Here is a 13,530-nt window from a genome sequence, read left to right as displayed (position 1 = left end):
ACCAGGGGAGCCCACCGGGCGGGCGGGGATTTGTGCATCGCTGTCGTCATGGAGATCCCGCATGGAGACCCCCCAACCCCTCCCTCCCCCTTTATCCCGTTCGAAAAACGGCCGTTCCTGAAGCCGGGCTGGCGCCACCTGACGCCGAACAGCCCCCAGAAGCCTCCTCGCCAAAGCCCCTCGAGGGGGGGCTTCCCCCCGCCCCCCTACAATCTCGCAATGCTTTGTGGGAAGTCGCCCGTTAAACGAAACGCGGCTCGGGGGGAAAATCGGCGGGGGCCTTCCGACCAGGCGGACCATAGAGACCGGAGGAGACCAGAGCGGCGCGTCGTCTTGGAAGCCGACGGAAAGGCGATCCGATCTGTTCCGCTCCGGCTCGTCTGTCCCTCCTTCCCCTCAAGGCGGGGGGTGGGGCGAAGAAAAGGCCGCGCCTTCCTGTCAGATCTCGCGTGACGCGGCGGGAGCGGCGGCGAGGGGGGGCGCGCGCGCGCTTGTCAACGCGAGAGCGCGTGGGCGGCCGCGGCGCGTGCGTGTCGCGTGCGTCCTGCAGTTTCCCGGCCTCCCCCGCGCGCGCGGTCCCTCCTTCGCTCGACCCCTTCCTCCCCCCGGCCCCCCCCCTCTCCCAGCCGGTCTCCCTGTGAAGACGCCAAAATGGCGGCCAGTAACTACTACGGGTTTGCAGCCGGCGCCGTCGCCGGCCCTCAATACAGGTAACGAGGGAGGCGGTGTCGCCCTGAGTTCGTGAGGCCGGGAAAGGGCTTCAGAGGCTCGCTGGGTGGGTGGGTGCGTGGTTCGGTCGGGAGGGGAGGGCGAGGTTTAAGGGTGGCCCGGCCTGAGTGGCGGCGGCGGCGGCAGCGACAGCCCTGCGAGGTAGGCTGCTTCGAAAACTAGTCCCCCCCTTCTGTGGCACACGGGGGCGGGGCCGAGTGGGCGAGCCGTCAGATTTGTGGCACCTTTTCGAGCACGCCGAGCCTGTAAGAACATGAGAGAACCCAAATGTTGGATCAGGCCAATGGCCCATCCAGTCCAACACTCTTCTGTCACACAGTGGCCAAAAATACCAGCAGGAGGTCCAGCAGTGGGGTCAGGATGCTAAAAGCCCCCCCCCAGCACCAAGAAGACAGAGCATCCCTGGCCCCAGACTGAGAGTTCCTATCTGTATCTTGTGGCTAATAGCCCCTGATAAATACCAGGGGCCATCAGGAGGTCCAGCAGTGGGGCCAGGACACTAGAAGCCCTCCCACTGTTGCCCCCCTCCCCCCAGCACCAAGAAGACAGAGCATCCCTTGCCCCAGACATAAGAACATAAGAGAAGCCAATGTTGGATCAGGCCAATGGCCCCTCCAGTCCAACACTCTGCCACACAGGGGCCAAAAATACCAGGTGCCATCAGGAGGTCCAGCAGTGGGGCCAGCTTCTGCGAGGAAGACCACAGTTTATCTTAATCACCTGTCTAGATTTATAAGCAGTGCTGGGGAGATGATGTGAAATAATTTCAAGCAGCCCATGTCAGAGGTTTTAAGCCTTTTCCTGGGATTCTCTTCGAAATCACAGGGTACCTCCTGTGAAGTAGACCAGTGCATTGACACTTATTATTCCTCTATTTACTTCATTTATTCTCCCTTTTTCACAATGGTGGCCTCCTATAAAGTATGGATAGTTGAGCATATGCCCAGCAGTGTTCCCTCTAAGCTGAGTTTGTGTGAGCTAGCTCACTGTTTTTTAGCCTCCGGCTCATGCATTTTTGCCTTAGCTCAGGATGGAAGGAGGGCTCCAGAGCAAACTAATTCATGCAGTTTATGTGGTAGTTTAAGGGGTGTTCTCACATGTATTATGTTGGTTAATCATGACAAGGCAAGATAGTATTTTAGTCATTTCCATTGCTCCTCCATCCTGTCTGGGATGGGTAAGTAGGAGGAGCACTGTCGACGTTATCTTCTTGTAATCTTGACAACAGCCCTGCTGGGTAGGCTTGCACTTTTATAATCCCCACTGTACCTGACATTGTTAGGAGGATGCTGAGTTAAGGTCAAGCTTGTAAGTGTGATAAGGCATGCTTCAGGAGCTCAGAGGACCTTACATAGTCTAGTGGGCATCATTATGTCAGCCCTGCAAGGTAGTCTAAGATTGCAATGATAGACAAATTACGGGGAGCACCCCTTCCTGGTTGTGGGTAGTGGATTAAACTGAAAAGTAGTCTTCTATAGATATAACACCATATAATCCTAGTAGCATGTTGAGTGCTTTGCATATATATATTCTCCTTACAACACCCTTGAAAGGTAGGCCAGGATTAGAGGTAACACCCTCCGCAGATTATGCATGGGATGATGATGAATGAATGAACTTCTGAACACTTCATGGGTTGTAAAAAGTTTGCATACATTATTCTGAATATCCTCACAACCAGCCCTCTAATATAGTCCAGCATGATGATAAACTTTTCTGTATGGACCGAGCTGAAGCAGAAAGGACAAACAGCCCCTTAGAGCAAGTTTTTAAAGTGTTCAAACTTGTTGTGTATATTTATGTTTTTAAACAAATAGATTGCCTTCATAGTCCGCACAGCACGTGAGCACGTTCAGCCTGTTTATCTACTACTACATTGCAAGAGGGACTGGGAATATGCTGAGAGAAGGGGCTGAGAGAATAAGTCTCCCGATATTTCTAGCATGTTTAGAGGGCTTGGTGTAGGAGATCTCCTAATCTTTCTCTGACAGGTAGCTCAGCTTAGAGTGCTAGGGTCAGCGATGCTGAGACTGAAAAGTAGAGCTTGCTTGCTTGGGTGAGTTTATGCTAGGATGTAGTAGGACGGCCCTGACCTGGACGGCCCAGGCTGGCCCGATCTCGCCAGATCTTGGAAGCTAAGCAGGGTCGGCCGTGGTGAGTTTTTTTGGATGGGAGACCTAGAGATGTGAAGGTCCGGGAAAAATTCGGGGGGAAACGTTTTTCCCCTGTTTTTTCCCTGAAGCCTTTTTTGGTTTTTTTCTGAAAAATTAGAAAAATTGAAAAAAGAAAAAAAATTAATTATGGAACGTTTTATTTTAACATGATGAATAAAATACTTTAGGACAAGGTGTTCAAATATTTTCCAAATCATTTCTAAAAAATATGTATGGTATCAGATTGATCTAATTTCTGTGCACTGAGGACAAGCAAGTCCTAGGTGACAAACTGAACTCTCCGATGCAAGAACAAGATGCATTTCTTCCTTTAGGAGGTGCTATTGTCACAAGAGAATACACAGGTTTTGTTTTTGCATGTGGGTATTCTGTTTGTAATAATTGTTTGGATACACTATATTTTGAATATGCTAGTTGTGATAATTTCATGCCAAGTAAAAATGTCCATAGTCATATTTTATGTTCTTAAAGTAATAGAATGACTTTCAGTCTGGAAAAGAAAAAAGGAAGTGCTAATGTAGCTTTTTCTTTCTTTAATTTTTCCGAAAATTTCTGTTTCCCCCCGAAAAAAACGGGTTTTTTTCCAAGCTTCAACATTTCCGGAAATTTTACGTCTCTAGGGAGCCTTCCAAGGAATACCGGGGTCGTGATAGATGCAGGCACCGTCACACCACCTCTAAACGTCTCTTTGGGGCTGCCATAAGTCAGTTGTGACTTGATGGCAAAAAAGCCCAACAACCACCACAAAAACCTGGTAGCACGATCACAGCAGGGATCTGTTCCGAGAGCTTCTTATTCCGCTCTTTCTCTTGTACCATCTCGTCCTGACGACTATTTGTATGGTACCAGCTCTGTGTCAGGTGCAGCACCGAATATTATTCAGGCTATTTTGTGTCCTGTCTCTCTAAAAGTCTTGCCACTTTGGCGTAGTGGTTAAGTGTGGGGACTCTAATCTGGGAGAACCGGGTTTGATTCCCCACTCCTGCATATGCAGCTGCTGGCATGACCTTGGGTCAGTCACAAGTTCTCTCAGAGCTGTCCTCTCAAGAATAGTTCTGGAAAGAGCTCTCTCAGCCCCACCTACCTCAGAGGGTGTCTGTTGTGGGGAGGGGAAGGGAAAGGAGTTTGAAAGCCACTCTGTGACTCCTTTGGGTAGTGAAGGGCGGGGTATAAATCCAATCTCCTCCTCCTCCTTCCCCAACATAGCATTTAATCAGGGGCTCCCGAGCATCTAGAGTGTTTCACGGACATTAGTTCATTAATGATTATGATGGCCCCACTGGATGTGCGAATATCATTCCCCCCATATAGTAGTGGGGCGCTGAGGAAGAGCATCTCTGGCTCTGCTTGTGGCCCACTAATCAAAGAAGCTCATCTGGCGGGCCTTTTCAGTGGCAGCCCCCAAGGGTATGGAACAACTTCTCCAGGGAGGTGCTCCCGGCCTACTTACTTTCATTCTTCAGGAAGAATGCTGAAGACAGTTTTATTTAGGACTGCATTGGACTGATTTAATTTTTTTTTTGGGTAGTCCTAATTGGAGATTTTAAAACTGTGGTATTTGATGTGTTTTTCTAATCATTGTTTTATTCGTATTGTAAGCTGCCTTGAGTTCTGCAGAGTAGAAAGGCAGATAATAGATGTTTTGAATAAGTAAAATTTTGGTTGCCAAGGCTGTTGCCAGCAGGTAAGATTCTCCTTTTCTTTCTCTAGTTTTAGCTTTTCTATATTGAGTTTGGATAAAGCTGGGTGGGTGAGTGTTTATGGCATTCACCCAATAGGGGCTGTAACCAGGGTTGTGGTGGGACTTCATGGTTCAACTCTCCTGCCCTGAACCGCTTACCGCTTTGCCACTGCTCCTGCTATTTAAGATTCAAGTGGCAAGTAGCAGGAATTCAGAGCAATTTGTGTGCATGTGTGTTAGCTGTCCTTAACCACTGCCCTGCAAGGAAGGTTTGCCCCCCACATTTTACCTGGAATATGGGGGAGGGGGATAAATCAGAGAGCTGGAGCTCTTGGGGGTCAGGGTGATTGCCTTGACCCGGCTTGATGTGGCAGAGTTCTCTTTCCCCTTCCTGACTGACCCTGCTCTTCTCCTAACCCCATAATCATAGCTCCCTTTTAAAGTGGCGTTGCAGCCATCCTGGTCTCCTCCTCCTCCTCCTCCTCTTTTGATGCCCTGAGGCATTTTTCCCATAGCTCTTTCGCTCCCCCTTACTCGCTCCTTCTTCTGAGTGAAGCTGTGCTCATCCTGTCTTCCAGCCGCCCCCTCAATAAGTGTCTGAGAAGGGCGCCTTCCAAACGGCCTTCTGCTTTTGGGCTCTGCCTTATTCAGCTGACCCACAGGATGGAATTCCTCACCAAAGCATAACTTTTCTTTCCTTTATGAAGAAGAAGAAGAGAAGAAGAGATTGGGTTTATACCCCACCCTTCACTACCTAAAGGTGTCTCAGAGCGGCTTACAATCTCTCCCTTCCCCTCCCCACAACAGACACCCTGTGAGGTAGGCGGGGCTGAGAGAGCTCTTGACAGAAACTGCTCTTTTTCAAGGACAGCTCTGACAGAAGTATGGCTTGCCCAAGCTGCAAGTGGAGGAGTGGGGAATCAAACCCGGCCCTCCCAGATTAGAGTCCGCGCACTTAACCACTACACCAGACTGGTTCACAAATAGGTGTTTTATTCATATGCGAGCAGAGGCTTAGACTTTTCATTTTAATCAAGGAGATCAATATGGACCAGTCCCAGCACTTTGGGTTTTTTTAAATTACGGGTGTGTTGTCTTTCTCCAGAAATGTGCTTGAGTACCTTACGGAATATATGATTCTCTCCCCCCACACACATGCGCGCAGGCACACACACACACAGATATAAAAACAGATAAATATATAACAATAGATAAATCCATTTAAGAAAAGTAGTTGTTGTTGTGAACAGGGGTCCAAAAGGTTGCAAACCAGCAGATTTTTTTAAAAAAATGAACAATCCCCCCCCCCCCCCAACACCAAACACACGCCCCCCCAAATCAACTAACAGCAGTGTTGGCATTAAAAGCAGCACAGGTTAGGGATATACATTTGCAACCCATATCAATACTCCTGTTATCTCTATGAAATGTAGCAAAATACAACAAAAAATAAAAACCTATTGCATTAGTAGCCCTAGGAAACTAATTAGTTGGCAGTCTGAAATCTCTGTAAATTACTTTGTGGTATGTCATCTTACCTGTCTATCCTATCTGTAGTTTTGTGGAGGGTGGGCATGTGATTTGATGCTGAAATAAATTGTGTCATTGATGTCACAGGCCTTAATTCCTCATCAGAAACTGGTTTGTGACTAAGGTCTGGTGAGTCTTGGCTGCAGTGAAGACCACCTTATCTAATTAATTGCATCTCTCTACTTTCAGTTATGGGTCTTTCCTGCGATGCACCTCAATTTTTCAGTAGACAGACCGTTTCCAAAATGGAAAAATTTCCACCCTACATAAGTAAATATAGTCTTATCTAGAGTTGTCAGGGCTCTTGAGCTGCAAATCAATCCTGTTAGGTGGGCCACAGTGTTCCCTCTAAGCTGAGTCAGTGTGAGCTAGCTCACCGTTTTTTAGCCTTCGGCTCACACATTTTCGTCTCTGCTTGGGAAGGATGGGGCTCTGGAGCAAACTAATTTATGCAGCAGCCCAATCTCTGGCTTACAACTTTCATGCCAGCGGCTCACAAAGTAGGATTTTTGCTCACAAGACTCCACAGTTTAGAAGGGAGCATTGGTGGGCCAAATGTGAGACAGAAAGCACGGAAAACCCCAGTGCTTGTATGTGTGCCAGGTTTATACGCAGTGTGTTTTGCCATTTTTACAAAATTTTATCTAAATTTGGATTGGAAATTTTTTTGATTCAGGTGTTCCTGGGAAACCCACGTCATTGCCTGTGTCCCTTTTGTTAAGCCCCACTTCACAGATATGCTGATGGGGTTTGAACAAGCAGTGATTAACCAGGAAAGAGTCTTTGGGTCATGATGATGGATAGCTGCATGGAAATGTGGACTAGATTAGCAGGATTAGTGGAATGGGCAAAATCTATTCTAGGGATTATGAGAAAAGGAACTGAAAACAAAGCAGCCAGTATCCTAATGCCATTGGATAGATCTGTGGAGTGGCTGCATTTGGAATACCACATACAGTTCTGGGACCTCTGGGCTTACAGAAAAGATGATGGAGGGTGAGATAAAGGCTCATAAAATTATGCTTGGTTGGAGGAAGTGGGTCTAGAGTTCTCCTTCCTAATGGCAGAGGTCACCTGTTGAAATAGGGCCGTACTGAACATGAGCTTTGTTTGGACTGAAGGTGAAAGCGTGGGGATTGCAGATTTATTGTGTTCAAGCGAAGGCAATAAAGATCAGGACCCAGTCACCCCATGGCATTTGCCCGCCACAAACAACAGTCAACTTAAATCTTCAGCCAGCCCAAAAACAAACAAAGATTGGAGAGTACTTTTTACCTACGAAGAAAGAGTTGAAATAGAACAGATGATTTCAGGATAAACGAAAGAAAGTGCGTCTACAGTACATAATTAACTTATGGGATTCATTGCCACAAGCAGTGTTCCCTCTAAGCTGAGTTGGTGTGAGCTAGCTCACAGTTTTTTAGCCTCCGGCTCACCCATTTTTGTCTTCGCTCAGGAAGGATGGCTCCAGAGCAAACTAATTTATGCAGCAGCCAAATGGCTCGCTCACAACTTTAATGCCAGTAGCTCACAAAGTAGAATTTTTGCTCACAAGACTCTGCAGCTTAGAGGGAGCATTGGCCACAAGATGTAGTTACTATCTCAGATGGTGTTGTGATCTGCCCTGAGCCTGTTTGCAGGGGAGGCGGAATATAAATTTGAAAAATAAAGAAATAATATAAAGGGATTAGGTAAATTCCTGGAGGAGGAAAGGTCTATTAATGTCTGTTATGATGTTGAGAGGAGGTTGAGGGGGGGATCTCTTGAAGTATCTGAAGGGCTGTCACTTGGAGGAGGGCAGGCAGCTGTTCCTGTTGGCAGCAGAGGAGAGGACTCGCGAGAATGGGTTTAAATTAAGGGTGGAGAGGTACCGGCTGGATTTTAGGAAGAACTCTTTTACAGTAAGAGTTGTGCAACAGGGGAAATCGACTGCCTTGGGAGGTGGTGAGGTCCCCCTCACTGGCAGTCTTGAAGCAGTGGCTGGACAAACACTTGTCAGGGATGCTCTAGGCCAGTGGTGACGAACCTATGGCACGGGTGCCAGAGGTGGCACTCAGTGCCCTCTCTGTGGGCACACGTGCCATCGCCCCAGCCAGGCCCAGACCGTCATTAAAGTGTGGAATTCTCTGCCAGATAATTTTAAGTAAATGAAAGCATTTGGGATTGCTTTCCTTACTTTGTTTGGATCAGATAATTTTAAGTAAATGAAAGCATTTGGGATTGCTTTCCTTACTTTGTTTGGATCATCTTAAGTTAATGTATGAGTTGTTTTTTCTAAAGTAAAACCTCAGTATTCAGGTTAAATTGCCGTGTTGGCATTTTGTGATAAATAAGTGGGTTTTGGGTCACAGTTTGGGCACTCGGTCTCTAAACGGTTCGGCGTCACTGGCCTAGGCCCATCCTGCATTGAGCAGGGGGTTGGGTTAGATGTCCTGTATGGCCCCTTCCAATTCTGTGATTCTATGCTTCTAAATGGAAGCTCCATGTTCAAAGTCGGTTAACCTCTGATCACCAGATGCTGGTGTGGGGAATACCTGTAGGAGGAGGCTGTTGCCTTCACGCTTTGCTTGTGAACTTCCTGGTTGGATCCAGCTAGCAGGACGATAGCCTAGGCAGAGCTTGGGAGTGATCCCACAAAGTCACTCTCCTAGTAGTTCTGACTTTGTTATCTGTCAACCGTTTGGAGATGCTCTTTTCTCCTGCGACAGACAAACACGGCGACCCGTCTTGAACTGTTTGGAGATTCTTACTTAATAGGTTTTGTCCACCAGTTTAAGAAAGGGCTGGCAGTTCACAAAGCAAGCTGATACAGGAGAGTTCTTGGGGCACCTGGATTTCGCTACCGTTCTTCCTGTAAACAGGACGATATTTGGAAAGGGGGAGGGCTGCTGTTTGAAACAGGAAGCTGGGGATTCCTGGCCTGTTTGGCGTTTGCACACTCGCCACTTTTGTCCCGGCCTGTGTCAGAGATTTGGCAGCGCCCTGCTAATCCGAGAACAGCCCGTTCTGTCGCCATGAATTGGCCTCCCTGTCTCGCTCGCTCCCCGTTCAAAGGGTCCCACTTGCTTTCCAAAGGACGGGGGATGCTGGGGTGGCTCATGTCACCCGCCCAGCCCCAACAAGTGGAGCCCTTTACAACGCGAGCTGCCCCCCCCCAGCAAATGATCCTGACCAGGTTCTCATGAGGTGCTAATTTCATTTTTGAAAAGGAAGTCCAGGTTGCAAAGAGGACTCCACAGAAGCAAACTGGCCCCAGGTCCCTTCCTGTGAATTGAAGACTTTGGACAAATCCCCACAGAGATAACCCCCCCCCAGTCTGTTTCTCTGTCTTTCACCTTTGTAGAGAAGCACACAAAGTATACCCACTGGCAGTAGCTTGTAAGCGTGTCGGTGCAATTCAACCAGCAACCATGTTGTTGTGGTCACATGAACAAGCAGCTGCCTCAGTTCTCTTTTCACAAGAACGTAAGAGAAGCCAATGTTGGATCACGCCAATGGCCCATCCAGTCCAACACACAGTGGCCAAAAATACCAGGTGCCATCAGGAGGTCCACCAGTGGGGCCAGGACATTAGAAGCCCTCCCACTGTTGCCCCCCCCCAATCCACCAAGAATATAGAGCATCACTTGCCCCAGCATGAGAGTCTCTATCTATATTTTATGGTTAATAGCCACTGGTGGACCTCTGCTCCATATGTTTATCCAATTCCCTCTTGAAGCTGTCCATGCTTGTAGCTGCTGCCACCTCCTGGGGCAGTGAATTCCATGTGTCAATTACTCTTTGGGTGAAGAAGGACTCCCTTTTATCCGTTCTAACCCGACTGTTCAGCAATTTCATGGAGTGCCCACGAGAAAGGGAGAAAAGTACTTCTTTCTCAACCTGCTATTTTCACTACACTCTTCTTGCCTTTTTATGGAGTCATCTTCCTGAGACAGGAACTCCTGCTTATCAGTTCACACAGTGGCCAAAAATACCAGGTGCCATCAGGAGGTCCACCAGTGGGGCCAGGACATTAGAAGCCCTCCCACTGTTGCCCCCCCCCAATCACCAAGAATATAGAGCATCACTTGCCCCAGCATGAGAGTCTCTATCTATATTTTATGGTTAATAGCCACTGGTGGACCTCTGCTCCATATGTTTATCCAATTCCCTCTTGAAGCTGTCCATGCTTGTAGCTGCTGCCACCTCCTGGGCCAGTGAATTCCATGTGTCAATTACTCTTTGGGTGAAGAAGGACTCCCTTTTATCCGTTCTAACCCGACTGTTCAGCAATTTCATGGAGTGCCCACGAGAAAGGGAGAAAAGTACTTCTTTCTCAACCTGCTATTTTCACTACACTCTTCTTGCCTTTTTATGGAGTCATCTTCCTGAGACAGGAACTCCTGCTTATCAGTGGGTACGGCAAAACCTCCCATTCATTCCATGGCCCTGTCATTCCATGGCTCCCCCCCCCCATTTTCAAAATATGTGCATGTGTGTGCGTGTGCATGCCCCTGGAAGTCACGGCGACCTCTGGTGGCTGACCCCTACTGGGGGCCTGGAGGATATTCAGGGAGGTGGCTGAAAAGGGCCTGCCCCTGCCTCCCAACTGCTGGTGTTCCAAGGAGGTCTCCCACCCAAGTCCTTGCCAGAGTCGGCCCTGCTTAGCTTCCGAGATCTGACAAGATTTGGGCTCGCCTGGGCTATCCAGGGCAAGGCTTATTCCATGGCTTTTTTCATCTATCGCGTGTTTATCCTACCTTTTTATTAGGGAGCTCTGGATGGTATAGGTGGCCTGTCCTCTTCCTTTTTATCCTCACAACAATCTTGTGAAGTAGGTTAAAGCTGAGTGAGTATGACTGGCACTGGCTCAAGATTACCCAGTGAGATCCATGGCTGAGTGTGGATTCAGATCTGGGTCCTAGTTCAGTCCACTTCCAAACTTGCCGTGCTTCCGGGACCCATTTGTAAATCAACTTCACGTTACTTTCCCAAGTCATTCTGTTCTTCTCCCTCCCTTGTGACCCACAGTTTGCGTGTCACAAATTGCGGGTAAAAGAGTGGTGGAACTTTACTTTGTAGATGGCAATGAGAGATTTATTTTATCCATTGACTTCATTTATACCCCACATTTCTCGCCAGTGTGGACCCCCAGAGCAGCTTGCATAGTTCTCCCCTCCTCCATTTTATCCTCGCAACAACCCTGCAAGGTGGGTTGGGCTGAGAGTGTGTGACTCGCTCAAGGTCACCCAGCAAGCTTCCATGGTAGAGAATGGTTAGCTAGCAAAGACCAGGTGCGGTTTGTAGACCCCTGAACAGAACTGTGTTTACTTCTGTTCCTACATTTGTCAGTTTGCTTCTCCACTTCCTGGTTCATGTTAACCATCATGAACGGAACCGTGTTTACTTCTGTCCCTACATTTATCAGTTTGCTTCTCCACTTCCTGGTTCATGTTAACCATCATGAATGGAACCATGTTTACTTCTGTCCCTACATTTATCAGTTTGCTTCTCCACTTCCTGGTTCATGTTAACCATCATGAATGGAACCATGTTTACTTCTGTCCCTACATTTATCAGTTTGCTTCTCCACTTCCTGGTTCATGTTAACCATCATGAATGGAACCATGTTTACTTCTGTCCCTACATTTATCAGTTTGCTTCTCCACTTCCTGGTTCATGTTAACCATAGTTGCTTGTGGCACCCATATGGGGCACACTGTGCTTACACTGAGTGGTAGTTTGGCTTTGAACCAGAAATATGGACATTTTTTAAGGCCACTTTGGCGCAAGGGGGTGGTTACTGTAAACCAGGAGGTGAAGAATGGGCACAAGCGAGAAGGGATCGTGTGGTATGTTCCTGACTGCCCTCGGCTGTTGAGATTGTACTGTGGGTCATAACATCTAAACCAGCCCCTTAAATGTCCCATTAAGTCTACGTTGGTTAGAGGCATTCTATGTTTTAGACCGCATGGCCTTTTTCGATTATTATAATTAAACTATCTGGATCAGGCTACTTTCAGCTCTGTAGCTGGACCATCTTTCTCACTCTCTGCTCCTCTTCCCTTCCAGTGCCCAGCCTGCTCCAGCTTATACCCACCCGCCCACCGTAGCGAGCTACACAGTCCAGCAGACACCAGGAGTGGACCACACCGTGGCGCCCACCTATGCTCCAGCTGTGCAGGCTGCCAGGCCCATGGCTTCAGCAGCATACGGAGGCTATCAGGCCCACGCCACACAGGACTATGGCTATGGGGCACGGCAGCCAGAGCCCGCCCCTCAGCCTGCTGCAGCACAGAACTATCAGGTAACTAACTAGCACCCACTGGGTTTTTAGTTTTGTTCAGAAGGCTAACTTAATCCAGCCACGCATCAGGAGACTGTAAAATAGCGTACTGATTTGTTCTGGTCAACGTGCAGTCATTTTCTCCCCCATATGCCCGGAGATTCCCCCAACTGTGTTGACCAGGGGTGTCAAACTCATTTGTTATGAGGGCCGGATCTGACATAAATGAGACCTTGTTGGGCCAGGCAGTGTGTGTCAGAAAATGTAATGCCAGGTAGCAGAGATATAAACTTTATAAAGGACACAAACACAAAGGGTTTTTTTTAACTTAAAATAATATCATGCTTAAAACATTAGCACTCTTGCAATATTTTATTTATTTAATAGTGTCCGATAACTGACACCTCTTGCTCTGAATTATTGCATCAAAATGTCTGCTGTTGCAATCTTGAGTATGCTGTTCAGGTGTATATCTGTAAGCTGCAAACCTACGATGACGCGGCGGAACTGGAAGAAGAAGCAGAAGACAGCCAGTTCCACTGCGGACCTGATAGAAGCCCTCCGGGGGCCTGATCCGGCCCCTGGGCTGCATGTTTGACACCCCTGGTGTAGACCTTATCTGTGGATGACCTGCCCTCTAAGACTGGCAGAAGCCATCCACTTAGATTTATTTGATTTTTTTTTATCCCTTCCTTCCTCCAAGTTGTTGAGGGATGAGTGTGTGCTGCCATTTGAAAACCCCATTACCTGGAGGGAGAAGGATACATATTATGCCTCTAGTACAGGTTATTCAAGAGGCTGAGCCAAGTGTAAAACTTTGAGCGTGCTGAAAAGTGCTTTGGGGTGGTGAAGCTCCAGGCCATACAGTGGTGCAGCAGTCCAGTTAAGGGTGCAGCTCATTCGTCATATCAAGATCTAGGAAAGGTTCCCGTGGCGTGGATGTACCTTTATTTGTGGACTTTGTGGCTGCAACCCTTCAGGGGGCTTCCCAAGACTTGAGTCCACTGTCAAATGAGGCTAACAAGTCCTTAAAAGGAGAGCCCATCCCATCCGTGGTGACCACCATTTGAGGTCCATCTGTCTTAACTACAGGCAGGTCTGCTATGTGGGGAGCCTGCAGCGGGTGGGAGAAGCCGCATGACTTACCTGGC

The 13,530-nt window shown here is 48.1% G+C and overlaps 1 protein-coding gene across 2 annotated transcripts in view; it reads left to right on the top strand.

Annotated features, from left to right (window-relative positions):
• Positions 1-526: 526 nt before the first annotated feature.
• The window catches only part of LOC107120010 (zinc finger RNA-binding protein 2-like), a 54,091-nt gene continuing 41,087 nt past the window's right edge, over positions 527-13,530 (top strand). For both annotated transcript variants that reach the window (XM_015422648.1, XM_015422647.1), the window contains exons 1-2: positions 527-710; positions 12,166-12,400. In XM_015422648.1, the coding sequence (XP_015278134.1) occupies positions 652-710; positions 12,166-12,400 (294 nt within the window). In that variant the 5' untranslated portion in view covers positions 527-651. The remainder of the gene's footprint in view (positions 711-12,165; positions 12,401-13,530) is intronic.

Source organism: Gekko japonicus, unplaced genomic scaffold (assembly GCF_001447785.1).
Source record: "Gekko japonicus isolate JY-2015 unplaced genomic scaffold, Gekko_japonicus_V1.1 scaffold2030, whole genome shotgun sequence".
In the NCBI taxonomy this organism is placed as follows: Eukaryota; Metazoa; Chordata; class Lepidosauria; order Squamata; family Gekkonidae; genus Gekko; species Gekko japonicus.
This window is presented reverse-complemented; position numbering and strand designations above follow the sequence as displayed.